The following is a 19,182-nucleotide window of genomic DNA, read 5'->3' as shown; positions in this document are numbered from 1 at the left end:
ATTTTCCAAATTGAGGCCACTGTCTTTAGTTGTTGTCAGTGCCGCAAAACACTTTAAACTGTGGATTGAGTCTTTCGGCTTATTTAGCCAAATAAATGAGTATCATTTTAACCCCAGTCTTCCCAATGACTCCTTTAAAGGATAAAGTCTTGGTCCACCTCTCAATACCTTTTCTTCCCTTCCCTGTCTTTTGCACTCAGCTCTGAGCCCACTGGCTGGAGGCTCATTATTTCCAGACATTGTAGTTTTTAGCAAACATTTCTCCAACAGGAGCAGAATAGTGCATTTGTCAGGGACTATTTTCAGCCATGGATTAATACACAATTGGTAATCTAGTGAGTATTTACAGTACATATATCATATATACATCATTTATTGTTGTTTTTGCTCTTTTCATTAGATTTCTTGATTGCAATATATATATATATGTATATGGAATATAATATTCACCACAGAGAGTTCTCTAAAGTCCGCCTTGTTGAACCGCCACGTTTCTACAGCTTTTGTGAGTTTCTTGGCCACTGTAATTTCTCATACATGGTTGGAAGGCTGAGCTGTATTCAGGTGGTTGCAATCTGCAACTTCACCGCTACATGCCACTAAATTGTGCATGTTGGCTCATTGGAAAGGCTCACTAAATGGAATGGAACCTTAATTAGTATCATTGGTAACACCTGTGCTTACCAAACAATTTCATGTCAAAATGGCTGCTGTGAAAACATCTATACACTGGAGTTTAAGAGGTTATCAAACACCTGTGTTAACATGCAATAATAGCAATTATGCTAATGCAATTATCACACTGGCTTTGACAAGATGTGTTTTGTTTTGTTTTTTACACCAAGCCTTGAACTTATGTTAAACACACAAGGCTCATTCACGGTATTAAGATTCCAAAATGCTCTTTTTGTAAATTTTCAGGCCTTGTCACTAAAAAACAGTCCAAGACTGTTAAAGGCAAGGGCACAAAACATAAAACAGGGAGACAATAGCATAGAGCTGGGTTTAATAAATACTTTAGATTAATGTTTAGTGTAGTTTCAATGCTTTATACACATCCCAGCTTTATGGCTTAAAACGGTGTGAAGATTGTACAGGCGAGAGTGTGTGCGTATGTGTGTGTGATGAAAAAGGGGAAGCAATAACTTTTGCTAATTGCTGCCTTTTTGTTGTAGAGTGTCCTTTTGTCTGCTGCTTTCAATCAGGCTAATGTAGATGCCCTTTAAATACCCTTTAGAGTCGGGCTGACTCAGACTGGCTCACCCCAGTTTGACCAGAATGGAATACCTGTTTTCTTTTCTTTTTTTCTCATTTCACCGCAATGCATGTAATAGTGAAATTGTATTTTTGGTAAAACTCTAAAGTGCTTTTTTATTTTATTTGAGTTTTATCATTTTTATGTCCCTGTACCATATTGAACTACAACAACAACAACAACAGCACATATGCTTGTTCTTTTATTGTGGATGTGTTAGAACATATTAAGGCTAATTCCCTGACAACAAAGTGCTAAGAGTGCTGAATGAAAGCCTAGAAGGTAACACACCACAAATAAAACATGAAGGCTACTTACTACTACTTACTAAAATGTGCTATATAATTTATATATTATTTATAAAACAGCACTACAGTGTGCCTGAGATTTCAATGCGTTATAACTTGCGAGAAAAAAACACCATACAGAAAAACAGCTTCATTAATTTGACAACACGTGTAGCATTTTAATAAATGCTGTGAGAATGTGAGAAAACAACCAAATACAAAAGTATGTTCTACAAACAAAATACAGAAAACACAACCAAATATAGAAATGCTGTAGGTTGTACAGAAGTCAACAGAAATTAGTTACATAACAACAGTTTCCAGGAAACTGTAAAAGTGATTATCACGTGAGCGGTCAGTGCTAATCTCAATGACAAACACATTGCATTTCCTGTGACAATTTAATTTGTGTTCGCAAGTTAAATGCTTTTAATGTGAAGCAGCAGCAGGAGGAAATGTTCAATTTGCATTGGCAGTAACTTAAAGGACCAGTGTGTAGGATTTAGTGGCATCTGGCGGTGTAGTTTGCAAATCACTCATTCCCCCCTTCCCTTCCAACCAAGAGAGAAACTACGATGGTCGCAAAAGGTGCGGAAAAACGCGAACAGCCATATCTAGAGTCAGTGTTTAGTTTGTCCATTCACGGAAAGTGACCCGCTGCATCTGTAGATAAAAAAGGCTCATTCTATGGTACTGAAAACACAACAATTTTCATATTCAGGTCAGTATACGGTAATGAATACATACCTCCGAAATGGACCTTTTAATACATCAATTCTTCCAGGAAAATCCTCGGGTCACCTAAGGAACCCAGTTTGTAATTCTGCAAGTATAGATATATTGCAATACTTTAATCAGTGGCCATAGGCTCAGTCACCATTTGTGTTACCTCATTTGGCAATAGATAGTGGCTTAACAGAACCTGCAAAAGAAATATATATATATATCTATATATATCTATCTATATATATATATATAGATGAGATGACCCATTAAGTATGTTTTGCGTTCCACGTGTCCATTCTCAGATATAGAATAAATGAACACTTCCTTCCATCACATTTAGACATCTTGGTTCTTTCTTCTGTTTGTAAATTCTGCTACACCTCTAGCTTGTTTAGCATAATCAGACATGCATGAACTGCACTGAGTTTTTCTGCCATTTTATCATTTGCATGTGAAAGACTGTTGATATGGTACTTTGGACATGGAAGGTAGAGGAACAGAGTGTGCTCCCACCCAAATGGGCGAACAGAGAGACAGAAGAGAACTCTGTTGAAGAGTACATCATACTTCAGCAGAAGTCTGACCAATCTGATCATTACAGAGCCCTGCAATAATGGGCCTCTTCCCATTAAAAAGATGAACTAAAATTGCCTTTGGCCTTTTTTAAACAAGCCTTTCTTGGTGTGGTGGATATGAATAATATGTGATTGTGCCACAAAGCCGTTTGTAGCAAAAGCAACGGGTAATACAACAAAATGAATAGCCTCAAGAATGAAGGATTAGTGCTTTTATGGCCTATTCATGCTGGCTAAGGACACACTATATTAAAACCCATGAGTCTAGATACACAATCAACAAGGTTATTTTCGGCAGGCAGACACAAACTCTGGCACACCACACAAAAGAGGTGTTAAAAAAGTATTCATACAGATTGAAAGAGTACACTCTTTGTTTTTCAGAGTAATTTTCATTAAAATATTCTGAGATTGGACTGACTATTTCTATTGCATAGTATAATGGGCTAGACATGTATGTTTATTTGGTATTTTCATATTTGGAATGTTTGATTGAATTTTACCAAGAGTTTTAATGGATTTTGAATAGGCTGTCAGAAGACTGTGGCGGGTGGTGTGTTACACAGAACCATTTAGGAAGTTGTCACTGGAGACACTTTGGAAGAGGGCTGGCACTTAAATACATGGCAGGGCATTGGATGAACCATCTGTCTGTCACTGTCTTTCATGGGGAAACATCAATCAATCAGTTCAACGAACGATATGACATAGTCAAACTCTTACCGATCCAGTCAGTAGGGCAAAAACACATTTTTGAAGGTTCTCACAAAGTGTAATGTGAATCTGTGTATTAGACGCAGATATTTCTGTGTACAATGATAGATTGATAGGACTGTTCTCAAGTTTCGCTGCTAAAATAGATTCTCCTACACACTTCACACCCCGTTCTCATTCCCATATCATCTCACACTGAAACAAATGGTGTTCAGTTGGTTGTTATCTGCAACTTTACCTCTAGATACCACCAAATCTTACACACTGGACCTTAAAGTCAGGACCAAAGTAGACTGACCACCTGACAGACCCACATTGACATTCTTGGAGCTATTTTCAGTGAGTCATGAGGGTTTTTATATAAACTTAATAGCACAAGGTACTGAAATCATGCTACATATGTAGATTATATTGAGCCAAGAAACATTTCGATTTATTCAAATGTTTAGATGTTTGATAAAACAAACAAACAAAAAAATGCCTTAAAGGGCCAGTGTTTAGGAATTAATGGCATCCAGTGGTGAGATTGCAAATTGCAACCAATTGAATCCCCTTGACTAAATTAAGTGCGTAGGAGACTCCGCAAAGCTTGCGGAAAATGTGAAAGGCCCTATTTAGAGCCAGAGTTTGGTTCTGTTCTGTTCTGGGCTACTGTAGAAACATGGTGGTTCAACATGGCTGACTCCGTAGAAGATGACCCGCTCCCTCTGTAGATAAAAATGGTTTATTCTAAGGTAACAAAAACACAAAAATTCTCATTTTCAAGTAATTATACACTAATGAAAACATACTATGAATATTATATTATATGTCTGGAAACAGATCCTCCTAAATGTTACTTTTCAATATAGCACGAAAAAATTGTTGTATTTAGTGCTTATCTAAATCAAACACAGACATACTTATTGGTCTAAATGATTGGTGCTCTAAAAAGAAGACTGAAAGTGCAATATCAATCAATTATGAAAAAAGGAATAGGACCTGCCCATGCAGAAAAAGAAAGTATGACTCAGTCCAGGAGTCAATATTATTCTAAACTTTAGCTAGTGAGTCTAAACATGTGTTCATGTATTCCTTTGTTTTCTAAAGGAGTAAGAGCATTTAGTCAATTGGCACAATTCATTCACTTCACCTCCTGCTCTTGCTAAGTTCAAAAGTTAATTCTCTACAAGCTCAGGTGGTGCAGTAATTATCAGAGGCCATTAGAACATGAAACAGAAGTCTTTACTCACTTCTCTGAGCCGGCTGTTCACTCTCACAATACCAAAACAATCAATAGCACCCTCACTGTTATCAGCCAGTTGTGAATATATGTGGGTAATTATATGGTAATATAAAATATTTTGGACCATCCAGTTCGTTAAACGTGTTCTGTCTTATCCCATTACCTTCTGTGTATTGGCAGCCTTTAAAGGAGGCCCTGCTGTTTTAACAGTATTAACAATCAGACCACTAGTCCTTGGTAACACCGAGGGCTGGCATGTAATGTGCTGCCAAGCATGTGTGTGCAGAGTCACAACAAAAGTCATTCCCTCCATTAAGGTCAGGGTGGTCAAGCAAGTTGGGACACACAAAGATTAGAGGAGAGCACATCTATTGGGAAAACAGAGGATACTGTATATAGTCATCTTTTCCCAAATTGTCTGTAAGTATGATCTGAAGAAAAATGGGGATGCATGTGGTGTATTTTTGCCAGAAGTCCTTCTTGAAGTTGCTCCTTGACTGAATGCTACTATTAATGTGAAGCTAGTAAAAATATGTTCAGGTGTGAAGTCAAAATGTTTGCTTATATCCTTTTTCTGTTAATTCCTTGATGCAAATATCAAGTGCTACCAATGGAATTTGGAAAGCAAGAGCTTTTAAAATAACATAAGAGGACTACTTTTTGATACTGAAAATATTATGCTACAGAAACACTAGAAAATGACCTTTGTATTATTGTCTGATTGCTAAAAAAAACATATATTAATATGTTTGGCGGGAACTAATCACAAGAGTTGTCTGTCAGATTACAGATTACATTTTTGCAGCCATCTCATTTTAATGTGTACTGTCATAGGATTGCATCAAAAAATATGTTAACTTTAAATCTATGCTTTGCTATCAACACTATAATTTTACCATTGAAACATGCATTACATGTATACTACCTTTAATTGTATACCATATCAACATAATTTAAGCCCAAAAAGGCCAGGCTGTATCTTGCAAGCTCAATTTTGGATATACAATTTAAGTCTAGAAACAACGTGATGTGAAGCTTGAGGGGCCAGTGTGTAACATTTGAGGATCTATTAGCAGAAATAGAATATAATATTCATAGGAATGTATTCATTAGTGTATCACCTGAAAATGAAAGTTTTTGTTACCTAAGAATGAGCCATTTTTTTCTACAGATGCCACAAGTTTGCCTTCCATGGAGTCCGCCATTTTTAACTGTCACGTTTAGCCCAGAGGGAACAAACCAAATATTGGCTAGAGATAGGGCCGTGCACGTTTTTTGAGAGTTTGACAGCTTGGAAGCAGAGGGTGAAGTGAGGAGTTGCAATCTGCAACTACAACGCTAGATGCTACTTAATCCTACACACTAGTCCTAGTCCCTTTTTTTACAGAATGAATGCCTGTGACCTAGCAGCAACTGAATGTTATTGGCACTGCATGGGGAGTTTTGTTTATCCATATATATTTTTTCAATCAATCAATCAATCAATCAATAACAAACACACGTTTGCATGTATAGAATAAAAGTGGTCTCTAAGGGTTCTATTTGTAGACTGTAGCTGAATAAATATATTAATAAATAAGCCTGTACTTTTTTTGTTATGTGTGATAAAACACGATTTTTACAGTTGTGTTGCGTGAACTGGGCTCAACTGTTGTGTTGTTGTGCCACCTGACCACAGTGATGTAAATTGTTGGAACTAAAGTGACCCATTAACAATCAGTCTTCCCTTTGTTCGCTTAGACAGCATCGAAGATTACATCCAGACTGCATCATCCAACGTGGAATCAGCCAATCAGGAGCTTGCAAAGGCCAACCAATACCAGGTACAGTGAACCGCCCCGTGCCACAGTGTGCTCCACGCTTTGCATTCACTTTGTTCAGTTTCCATTTTGTGTAGTTGACTGAGCTTTTGCATTGTAATGCAGTCACAAGAAGCTTAGCTTGATCAGCCATGCAAACAGGGACTTTGCTAACTAGATTACACAGCTTTATCACATCCCCCACTAGCATAATAACACAGATGATGTAATTTCATGTCATACTTTACTAGCTTTTGCCTTCAGTTAAATTAATTGTATTTAGAGACAAAAACATAAAGTGCTTGCCTGGAGTCTTATAAAAACACAAAACCACATATATAATTCCAATTCCATGAGCAAGTCTTACTTCTATTGAGATAATGGTTATAAATTTGCAATTTTATCCAACAAGTGTATTGACTTAGAGAGGAAAATACATTAATGGGCAACAACTGCAGCCAGAAATTAAATAGAAAATGTTTTTTTTTACTCTCTCTGGTTTTTGGGGTGGCTAGAATTTCCACTTCACAGCACATATTGGAGAGACGTTTTATGAGATGCCCAAGGGTCTGCTTTCGCTCTTTCTTTTCAAGGAAATATATGTGTCTTCTGCTATTCTGTCAGGGACTATCTCAGTAGGCCAGAGCTCAAAGTGGCTCTGCTGTGTAGGCCCCTGGCTATGGTAAATAATGTATTGACTCAAGTGTCACTGGGTTAATAAAGGATATACCTTTTTTACATGGGTTACACAGCTTCAGAGCTGCATCTAAACTCAGTACCTGCAACACCTTTTGATAGCCATGGAAAATATATATCTGAGCAATATTTAACATTTAGACCATCAGTGATATGTGTCTTTTCAATAAAGAAAGAAAAAGGTAGACATTCCATTTTAATCTAATACCAAAATTATATTTTCTTTCAATCATATTTTGGCTACGGAGCCATGGACTTTAATTTTTCTATATTTGCATAGATTTTCAACATCACATCAGCAGCTATTCAATATGAAAACAATTGCTGGGCAGTTTTCAGAGTCTGTCACGAATGCAGGGGTTTCTGTCTGTCCCCCCATGCTGCTGCTCTACTAGTGAGCGAACAAATGAGCGACTGGCAACAGCTTTCCCATTAATTGTCATTTCATTATCTCAAGGAGAGCTGAGCCGTGACCGAGCTCACACTGAGCAATTTAGCTCTCCGCCAATCCAGACAGCCGCTGTCTTTACAGAGGCAGAGCAGTTGAATGGAAGAAAAACAACAAAGAAGAAGAAGACAGACAGACAGACAGACACAAAGTCAGTCAGTCAGTCAGTCAGACAGACAGACAGCATGATGGACCTGGACAGAGGCCAGATTCTTGACATCTAACGTGATTACTCTTTTCTGTCAAAGTTACAGACTTTACAGCTGCTACATACAGTGCACGTATAGAGCTATTGATACTAAAAACAATGAGATTTCTCATAAGGCAGTATCTGTCATACATCATAAATATATGTCTTTGTGCATGGCCTGCAGTCCATTAAAATCATAAAACCAGTTCCTGTAACTGTATGGCTATGCCACATATAGAGTGTATCTGCTTATTCCAACTCTTTATTAAAACCCCAGTGTGTGAAAGGGATTATTGGTAATATTGTATGTTCAACAGACATTTTACCTGCTGTCAGTGCCTTCATACTAACTGACTCTACAATTCCTTACAGTGCACACATTCTCCAGCAGAGTTACACATGACCTGAAAATTCCATAGTTTTCTTCTCTTAGTTATTCACACTGCTCTTAAAGCATTCTTAGAACCTTTGTATCCCCAGGGATCTTTTAGCCCCAAGCTTAAGAGCTTTTCACACTGCATATTGTTATGTACTGTTAGCCCTGGGCTAAGATTAGTTTTAGTTTTTTACACTGCACATGGCGCAGGGTTAAAAGAATTCTTAGAACCTTCTTAACCCCAGACAAAGGGAGCTGTTAGCCCGAATCAATAATATATTATTAATATATAATTAATAATAATAATAATAATTATAATAATAATTATATATATATATATATATATATATATATATATATATATTAAAGTGATTTTACACTGACACAATCCTGGAACATTCTAACCCCGACTTGAGCCTAGGGCTTGTTGGCCCAGCTCAGGAGCAGGGTTATCCTGAGTTTGCAGAGTGAAAATTGGCTAAATATTGGGCTAAAAGGTGCTAGTGTTAAATGGGGCTTAGGAAAACATAAAAGTAAATGTGTGCTCCACCCCTGGGTTCAGATTAACCCTAGGTTAAAAGTGTGAAAAGTGGCAAATTATTCCAGGGTCAACCTTTCACACTTGAAAGGCGTATTTGTGGCTTTTAGTACTTCCATTGTTTCCATTGCTGTACTTAAACTGAAACTTGTTGCATCTCTTACTCTTCAACTGATAGCTAAAGTATTAGCTTCAGCTGAAATGTCATGTGCGTGGCTGACACTTTTGAAACTGCTATGCTTGGGACAGTACACAATAAAAGTAATTGCACCAGAGTTAGCAACAGCTAATCTATATATGATGTCTTTGGGTAGCTATACTTATCAACTGCTCACATCTTTTCATACTTTTTAAATGACAATTTAACTGCTACACTTAAAGTGTACACACAAAAGTTGATATTTTAACCTGCTTTCAGCTTCTGCACATCAACTGACACTGCAGTAGATTATTCCTCTTCAACTGAGAACTTTCAGCTGCTACACGACAGTTGACATTTCAGTTGCTGTCACTGCTTACAGTGCACACATTTGCATCCACTACAGCAGAAATTTCAAATTCTTTTAACCCCTTCTCTTCAACTGACAAATTTCCTTTAGTGGTTACATGTCAACTGATATTTCAACTATTATATTTTAACTGATATTTGACAGCTTTCAGCTACACTCACTCTTCAGTTCACACATTGAGTTCTTTCACTTTCACTTTACTGCTTTCATTACTGTACTTAAACTGAAACATAACTTACTCTTTACCTGACAGTTTTGGAGCTTCCACTTCAACAAAAATGTAATGTGCTTTCATCCCTGTATGCTGTAACTGAAACTGCTTTTACCTGTTACACGTCACTTGACATTTCAATTGCTTGTTTGTCAGTGGACGCTAATGTAGCTGAATTTTAGTGTTGAGCGGACAGTTCAATGACTTTGACCGCTAAACTTTAAATTTCCATACTGTTGCTTTCCATGCTTACAGAGCAAAGTGCGCTTCACTGCTTAAAGTACACACACTTCGACTGAAACTCCAACTGTCATCTATTGTAAGTGATTACACTTCAACTGGCACTTCAGCCCTAAAGTGTTTCAGGTTTAACTGGAACTCATGCTCATAAGCAATTTAACATTAAGACATTTTAACATGTTTGGTTTTTATTTGTTATCACCACTAAAGTTTAAATCAAAGTACTTTGAACATGACCTGAAAAGCCATTCAGTTAATTGCAGGTGTCGTCTTTCTGTTGGTTTGAACAAACATTTTTTGGTAGTAATGAACATAAACAGTGAACAAATCTTTATAAAAAGCCCTTCAGTGTTGTGTTTTGATCAGAAAGATAGAAATGCTTTCACCTCCTGACGAAATTATGCAGACTGAAGGCTGTATATGATTTGAAGTCAGGGCCATTCTGGAACTAAAGTAGGTGTCAGATCCAAGATCTGGATCAGGTTCATTGCAGGTTTCAGCTGTTTGGCTGTTGGATGTGCCCTCAGACCACTAAATCTACTTCAATTGCCACTAGGGGCTGATGTGAACAATTTTACCAGTCAGTGGCTTGTATTTACCCAATATGAAGTGAATGTAGCGTGAAGTTAATGGCACTATTGTGATCGCATAAAAATTCAACACAACCTAGAGGGCGGGGAGGAAGAGCTTGAATGAAACAGACTGAACACTTTGCAGCAAGTCTAAGCACTGATGTAGCCTTGAACACTCCTTGATGCTGCTCTACATGCACCACTGCACATCTCCACCAATGGTCAATTAAGAGCGGATATCATTTTCTTCTCATGCCCCGCCTTGTCTACTCACTTTACATTGAAAATAAATTGAATCTATAATCCATTATCCGGAGGCAGATTACTCTCCCCGCTGCAAGTTTCCTAGTTGCGCTGATGTTTTATCACCTCATCTGTGTTCAGTGGACCGCAATGAACTCTGATTGTTGATTGCTGCACAAGATGGTATATAATTACCAATAAAACACTGATGTTCCAGCAATTCAGTGAACAAAAGCTGTAGCCATTTCACACGTAGAAAAAACTATGAAGTTATTATCGATTCGATCTGATGTAATTGTTAAGACTTAAAAGTCCATCCATCTTCAGAACTGAAATTGATCTCTGAGTGAGCAACTACATCCTTTTGAGTCTGAAAAAAATCAATGTAACACAGTTTTCCTCTGGCTTAATTGAGGATAATATAGAGTGCCGGCTATTGTGATTGTGAAAGGAACAAAGGGGAAAGAAAAGAAGACAAAAAGGAAGATGGCTTGTAAATGAATGGGCAGACGGATGAATGGACTCATCCACATGCAGACACATACAAATTGTTGCCCTTTTGACAAATAAGATAATGAAAAAGAATAACCTAATCACAGTGTTAAAGCTCTGACTGATCACTACACTCAGACTGGGGGATGGGCTAACGCTGACAGATTTCAGGGAAACTGGCCCACTGTTTAATCACTCTTTCCCCAGTCCCTCTGGACTCTTTATGCTACTTTGAAGGATATGGAGTGGAAATAACAATGTTTGAAGTTACCCAGGTTGACGTCAGTGACACTCCACTGGCTCTACCTTATCAGCCACAGCTGGCCCGAGCATGTTGGAGGAAAGAGACAACCTGACTTCAAATAAGACATGGATACATTTCTTAGATGTTTCTTAACAGGGGCGTTGGGTGGACTATTAACCATCAGCGGCAGATCACCCTAGACCTAGTAAGTCCAATGCTGAGATAGACCATTTGAGGTGACTCTACATCATGACATTTCTAAAAAAAACGGTGTTAATGCCCTCTAATCAGAAGAGGGCAGCCCACCTCCCCCAGACTCCGCTTTGAGTGGGAGTCTGTGAAACTGCCACAGTCATTTTCAGATGTATATTGATCTAGACGCATCATTCACAGGAGTTTTTGCGATTTTTTTGCTAACCCTCTTCTTAGTATCTTTCTACTTTGGCGCAGTGGTTTGGACATGTGCTTTAGATGGCTGTAGAAACATCACCAGACTGCAATCTTTACCTTAATCCCACGCCTTGACAGTCGGGGGGGGACAGACACACACACATACTGAAGAGTTAGGTTTTTAGGATAGATTATCGTTGTGTATTGCCAGATTTGTCCATAAAAAAAGAACAGATGCTGAAAACTATGGCTGCAGATTGCAATATCTGGACTGCCCAAATGTTTAACATGTTTGCCAAAAGGAAGCAGGCAGCATTTTGTGGCGCTTCCCTCCTCCGTGTCCCCATTGTAACAGTAGAGTCATAAGAGAGAGAGTCCTAATGTTAGCAAGACAGCAATATCTATGTAAAGTCTGATAACATTAGTCAACATTAGAGACCATACCTTATTGATCATACCAGCTGAAATACGGCAGTCTCTATGAAACCCTTAAATGTATTGAATTGATCAAGGTTGTTTTGTTGCTTAGTTCCACTTTTCATTTGTAAGAGTAAAAAATTTAAGATCTGGATAGAGTTGGGTGTTAGGTGTAGCATTAGAGAGTAAGAATGATTCTAGCATGTGTGCTACTTGATATTCCAAACAAATCAAATCAAATCAAATCAAATCTAAAAACCAAGCGAGTATTTAAACAACAACCATGCATTTCATTTTATGACAGTGTTGTTGTGTTTGTGTACTATCCTTTTTCCGTAAGGACATGTGTTGCTGTTTATTCAAGGCACAGTGACTTTTTCAGGTCTCCAAAGACTATATCAATGTTTGTAACATATCATATATGTGTCTGTGTAGGTCTGTGCTGATTCAATGCAATATTGTCACCTTTTTTGGTCTGTAGGTTTATAGCAAATTCTTCACAGTTTCATTTTTGACTGTAACTAAACAGCCTGTTTGAATGAACAACCCCAAACCAGGGGCAGATATAGAGGGCTGACCCTGGTTTGGAAGCAGCCAGCCCAGTTTGGTGTCAAATGCTGTCAAATTGAACATGTTAATTTAGATTAATAACTAAAATTAATTAAAAATAACGCATATTAACACAACATAATATAATGATTTGTTATGGCAACATTTGCTTAAGTTCATTTAAAAAAAGACATGTATTTAGAAAAAATTCTGAAGACTTGGAAACAATGTATTGGTTTCTAATTCCACATTTAGATATTTCGATTCAGTGCTTTAATGAGCATGGATAATGTTTCTGAGTTCAAACATCTCCATTGGGGGGCTTTTCCAAGTAAATACTGATATATGTGATTGTTTGAGATTAAATCAGCATATATTTCTGCCACCCCTTAAAGTCTCCATGCCACCCTCTGGCCATCACATGGATGGTTCTCTAGATCTACCCCAGCCCCTAATTGCCCAATTCCCCAATTCCCCACCCATAATGTATCTCATTGTCATTTTAGCATGAGAGAACAAGCATCTTAAAATGTTCTTCTTACAATATTAACCTTTGGCATTGTAATTTGGGTGAATGTCAATTTTGTGTCACTGATTATTGTAGATGTGCAGTGAAAGGTTATCAAAACTTTTAAATTTGTTGTTTTAAATAAGTCCGGTAGGTATTTGGAAATCCCCGTCGATTGAACACACAGTTGTGCGTCTTGTTTGGAATTTAGAACAGAACAAAAACTGGGTTTTTAGAGTAACACTGTTGACAAGTGCCACCCACAGAAATTTGATTAACAGAAAATCCCAAATCAGTACGTAAGTAACCACAGTCATGCTGTGTGATTGACAAGTGAAAAGTGCAGTGCAAGAACAGAAATGAGGTCTGAGCAACAACGTTTTAAGACAAAGTGAAAAGAACAGCAGCATGTTTTAATTGGAAAACATATCCATGTGTTTGGCATCCCATATGATGTACACATGCTGTACAGCACTATTTTCATGTTGGTATGAATTCATATTGTGTTTTCTATTGCACGTATGTCAATGGCTCAGACCCCACCCTTGCCTTTTCCCCCAAACCTCAAACCCTAAATATGGGAGCAAACGTCTGCTGTGTTGAAAGCCACAGCAGAGTGATTCTCTGTGAGAGCAGCAGTACAAAGCCAGGTTACACCATGCTGCTGGTGCTTCACTCTGTTTGACTCCCACACACACCCGCACACACATACAGAGATGTGAAAGGCACTATAAAGCAAGGTTTCCCCTATTGAATCCAGCGTGATTGTACACGCTGTGCTCTGAGATTAGTTCACCTTTCTTGCTCAAGGTTAACCCTCAATAGTAGCAATGAAGATGCCTTTGTGAGTCAAAAAAGCTTTAATCTGTCTTCATTGTTGTATCTAAGAGCTTGGATGGATGAATCACGTCACAATAAATGGCTTTGTGGTCTCTTTAAACAATGAGTTGGTCAGAGGTGAGGCAGTTGTTTTATTTTGTAAAAGCTTGACAATATTTGACCATTAATGTGACCCAAAATGTAAATTTTATTTAAATTGCACCGGAAATCATATCACCATTTACACAGGACATGCAGAATTTTAACTTTAACTGTGCATGGTTAGAATGGAGGATGGTAAACAATATTGTGAAGTTTATTGCCGAGATCTTGTCTTTCTGTTCAGCTGTTCACATTTACATTGTGGCAAATATTTGGTACCATTATGTAGCCTGGTTCCAGACCTCTAAATCATTGCTCATATCTCTTTGTTAAAATAGGTCCAGTGTTGTGGTCTCTTTCTACAGGTTAAAGAAATAATAGACCAGTCAGAGTTTTGTATGCTGCATTAGGAATAGGTAAGCAATTTTCCTAAACTAACAGAAAAATGGCCAAAAAAATGTGTGCATAGAATTGATACAGCTGTACATATTGTTGTAAGTCCCCTTACAAAAATAAATCTTAAATTGGGACAATTTTTTGGGAAACATGTTAACTGTTCCTATCACCACTGCAGCTTTGGCATTAACTAAAAATGTTGATGTGTGATGAATGTGTCACCTGCTAGTGAAGGCAAAACAGGAGCAACCAATGGTACAGACAGACACAGGATACGCGAGGAAGCAATCGTGCACACAAACTTGTAGCTAGAAATGTTCCAGTAACATTCTTTCCTTCCTGATACTGACTCCGATCGGCAATCAGACACGCATACTCTCACCAATATCCAAAACTGCATTTTAGGCTCTAAAGTGGAAACTCTATCAAAAGCAAGTATATCTCTGATCTTGGTGAAGCAAAATCGTAATTCACTCTGATGTGAAGTAAACCAGGCTGAACAGGTTATACACTGATCTGTTCTAAAATGATCATATTTGTTTTTTGAACATAATTTGTCACGATATGTGGAGCCTACATTTTAAGATATAGACAATGTGTAGTTAATTCAGGATTTTTTATTTAAACAGCACGAAAGATCAACATCGTACAAAGTACTATGCTGGATTTCATGGTTTATCTTGAGTTTCTGGAAGGATTTCTGCTGTGCTTGCTGTAGATCATATGGTGCGCATGCACGAAAGCTGCTTGCCGCTGTTACGTTGCTCCAGCCTCTGAGTTATTTAATAATAATAATCCCAGGGGGAAATTCCTTAAGTATTTCCGATTCTGATTTATCCTGCAAACAGTGTAGAAGTCCAGCAAGAATGAGTGTTGCAGTATGCACACATCAATGGTTGCAGATAGTATGGACGACAGGAGACGAGGCATGCAAAGATGCTTAAGGTTCTTAACACAATGTCAAAATTGCAGTTAGGTTTAGCTATTTCTTTTGATACTGTATGCTTTCAAACATGTGCAAGATATTCAAGCTTTTCTTTGTTCTGAAAAAGCATATCTTTCCTCACTTGTGCTGTCAAGATCGTGTACGCAAGAATCATGGCTAATGTCACATGGTCAGCAGGTTCTGACATGATTGTTCAGCCGGAGCTTGCCAGTTCTATGTCATTATGTTGCTAAGGTCAGAGAGGTGCATCCACCATGTCAAAGAACACCATAACTGGCTGTTATGCTATTTTTGACCAAAGGCCAATCAATCTTCAATAAAAGGCCAAATATGCTGATGCTGGTGTGGTGTGGTGTTTTTGTTTCATTGTTGATAATAGCTGTCACAGGGCTCCCTGCCAGGATGCTGGGATTGGCGGTGAAGTCTGTGTTTATTTGCTGCTCCTCTTAAATATCATAATCAGGGTGACTGCATGGGACTCTGAGTTTTATGTAAATTGCATATAAGCCGATTACAACTGAGGCAGTTCCGCTGTAAACATTATTTATTTTATGGACTTCCAATTTTCCCAACCAGATGCGATAAAAGGAAAATAATATTATGGCCATTATCATTGCATTGCATTATTGTTGTATTATGAGGATATTTCTCATGTCACACAAGGTAAGTAGTTTTTCTCCCAGAGACACAGCAAGTTTGTCTTCCATGCGAGTGAGATGAGATAGATAGTTGGTTTGTACGGCAGTCCTATCAGCTTTAATGGTTATAATTCTTTTTTTTGCATTCTCCCTTGGATAAAAATGTGTTTTCAAAATGGTTTATGGTTGTTGAAAGTCAGAGAGGGCCTTAGAAATATTGAAAAATGGAAAGGTGAACAAGCCATTAATGGCTATCTATCTTCTTCTGTCTCCTCTTTTCTCGAAGTCCTCTCTCTTCTTCCTTGCTCTTGACCGGTGCTGCTGACCTTCATATATCTCATATTATTTACAAGTGGGATTTCTCGAACAAGGACCGTTCATGATGGGCTGAAAGAGAGGCAAAACAATTTCCCAGCTTGGGATCAATAAAGTATATCTATCTATATATCAATGACTTAAAGCTGTAAAAAGCAAGGCTTCTACATTAAAAAAAAAAAAAAAAAGAGGTCCATGCTATCCTTCTAAATGGGCATCCTCATTTTTATGCATCATACTGCCCCGAACATTTTGGTATGGTCATTATGGAGAATTAATCTTCACATTGTAAAAAATAACTTAAAGTTGAATCTCAAGTGTCTGAAAAACAAGGACAAAACCTATTCCCGGAGGCATTTTTCTTTGGCATCCCTTTGTATTAACATTACACAGAATGTGGCTTTGGTCATTTTTGCCATGACCTTAAAATATTTCCGAGTGCTGAAGTGCTCCATATTCAAAGTTGCTGTTGTGCAATCCTGCCAACAATGGCAGCACTAGTTGCTTAGTAAAGCTTTAAAATATTGATGCTAAGGGAGGAAAATGCCTAAGAGAAAAAGCAGGGGTTAGAGTTCAAACAGAGAAAGAAAACACTCATAAAATGTGTTTTTGTGTGACAGGTTGTACAAGGTAGTGATAGAGGACTCGGGGGAATCCTTTGCCATCTCCCTGACAGAGGTCACTGGTGTAGTTAAGCTCCACAGAGGCAAGGTGCCCAAAGTGGATGAGTTTCACCTTAAGCTGCTGAAGGTTCAGAACTTTGTTTGTGGCTAACATATTTCTTTTTATCCCATGGAAGTTGGGGCCAGTCCCTGTGGACAGACAAATGGGTTCTGTAGCTGCATTTATCAAGGGAACCGGGGGATATGTTCTCATAAAATGTATTCTTGGTGCCAAATCTTAGATTCAGTTGTTGCACTGCAGAATCTGTCCTGATCATGGAGTAGTGGATTCCCTCTTTATCTTCACAGATTCACTTAAGGGTTCATGGGTGTTTCGTAGACTTGACGAAGGCTTATGACTGTGTCTCTGGAGATCTTCTGTCGGCGCTGTCGATTCTTTCTGGACCATTCTTAGTGGGTGGCGGACTTCACAAAGGTTGTCATTTGTCACCTCTTCAGTGTGTGGTTTTAATGGAGAGAATTCTGAGGTGCAAAAGGAATGGAGAGTCTACTTTGATGACCTCAGGCTTCCATCTCTGCTTTTTGCCGATGATGCGGTTCTGCTGGCTTTGTCAGCCTATGACCTCCGCTGTGCATCGACTTGGGTTGGCAGCCAAGTGTGAAATGGTTCGGGATGAGGGTATGCATCTCCAAGTCTGGGGCCAGTATTCTCTGTCAGAAAAAGATGAATTGTTCTCTACAGGGTAGAAAGGAGCCACTGCCCCTGATGTTGGATTTTAAGTATCTCTGGGTTTTGCTCACAAAGGAGAAAAAGGGAGATTGATGCAGCAACTATACTTGCCTTTTACCTTTATCTTGGTCTGTTAAAGTCAAGAGCGGGACCTGAGCCCAATTCACAATTACAGCCTAATATGGTCATAAGCTTTGGGTAGTGACAGAGAGGATAAGATCACAGCTACAAACAGCCAAATACCACTTCTTAGATTAGATTGCTGGACTTCCCAAGGCTCAGATCATTCTTGCTGAAAGGAGCCAGTTGAAGAGATTCAGGCACCTGATCAGGATCCCAGGCCACATCCCATCCAACTGGAGAAGAAATGTTGGGGCAGACCCAGAACAAAGGCCTGTTGAGTCTTCCACTGCTACCTTGACCTGGAAAAAGAACTAAAGATGCATGAATGTGTTTATATTCCAAATGGTAGTTTAGAGCAAAGGGGGACCTGCATCAACTTCAGGAAGATTTAAACTGTCATTATCTGCTATTAGCCTTTATATTAAATATCGGTTATTGAACTTTATATAATCTTTAGCTGATTATATTTTATCCTGCACTGGATTTCTATGGGAATTACTTTTAGAGATATAGAGTTTGAGCGACTTGTGCTTCATGTATGTCATGACTTATTTATTACATCTGCTGCCATTGCACTTTGTCACATTTTGTTTTTATTGATACCAGTGCTGAAAGTAATTCCAATAATGGTCATAACTAGATAACAGTAAAGTTTAGGATTAGGGGTCACTAATTACAGTTACTGAAATTGAAATGGGCTTGTTACTCGTTACTTTTGTCCTACCTGAAAATAGTAAACAACTGCAGAAGACAGCAGACAAACACAGTATATCCTGTTGATTTTCCGTTTTATGATCAAATGTCACCCAACCTTTTGGTGCCCAAGAGAGTTCAGGCATGCTTTCTGTTCATCAAATATAATTATTTCTTAAGTAAATACTGTAGCAAAGCTCAGTTAATGTGTTTGTCTGTGTGGGTCCTACTAACTTCTCCTGTCTACTAGCCAAGACAAAAAGTGTAGCTTACAGGTAGTAACGCTAATTGTTCTTGCCATCTGGTGATAGGGAGTATTACCTATAACTAGATAAATTTGTCCTTCAGCAACACTAAAATAATACAGCTGACAGATGTGCGCATAACAAATCCAGTGTATCATATTTAGGAGGATCTATTGGCAGAAATAGAATATAATATTTTTTTATAGGCCGTGGGGGGGGTTCCTTGGAAAACTTAAGCCATTTTTATAAAAGCCCCCCACCCCAAAAAAAAAAAACAAAAAACTGGCTGTAAAAAGGGCCTTTCTTTTTTTCCCCACTTTTTGTAACCTCCCTTTCCTCTCTCCCATA

The 19,182-nt window shown here is 38.2% G+C and overlaps 1 protein-coding gene across 2 annotated transcripts in view; it reads left to right on the top strand.

The window, feature by feature from the left end:
- Positions 1-19,182, top strand: part of tsnare1 (T-SNARE Domain Containing 1) — a 200,351-nt gene that overhangs the window by 140,166 nt on the left and 41,003 nt on the right. For both annotated transcript variants that reach the window (XM_051407353.1, XM_051407354.1), the window contains exon 10: positions 6,523-6,605. In XM_051407353.1, coding sequence (XP_051263313.1) covers positions 6,523-6,605 — 83 coding nt within the window. The remainder of the gene's footprint in view (positions 1-6,522; positions 6,606-19,182) is intronic.

The sequence above is a fragment of the Dicentrarchus labrax genome, unplaced genomic scaffold (assembly GCF_905237075.1).
Source record: "Dicentrarchus labrax unplaced genomic scaffold, dlabrax2021, whole genome shotgun sequence".
Taxonomy (NCBI): Eukaryota; Metazoa; Chordata; class Actinopteri; family Moronidae; genus Dicentrarchus; species Dicentrarchus labrax.
This window is presented reverse-complemented; position numbering and strand designations above follow the sequence as displayed.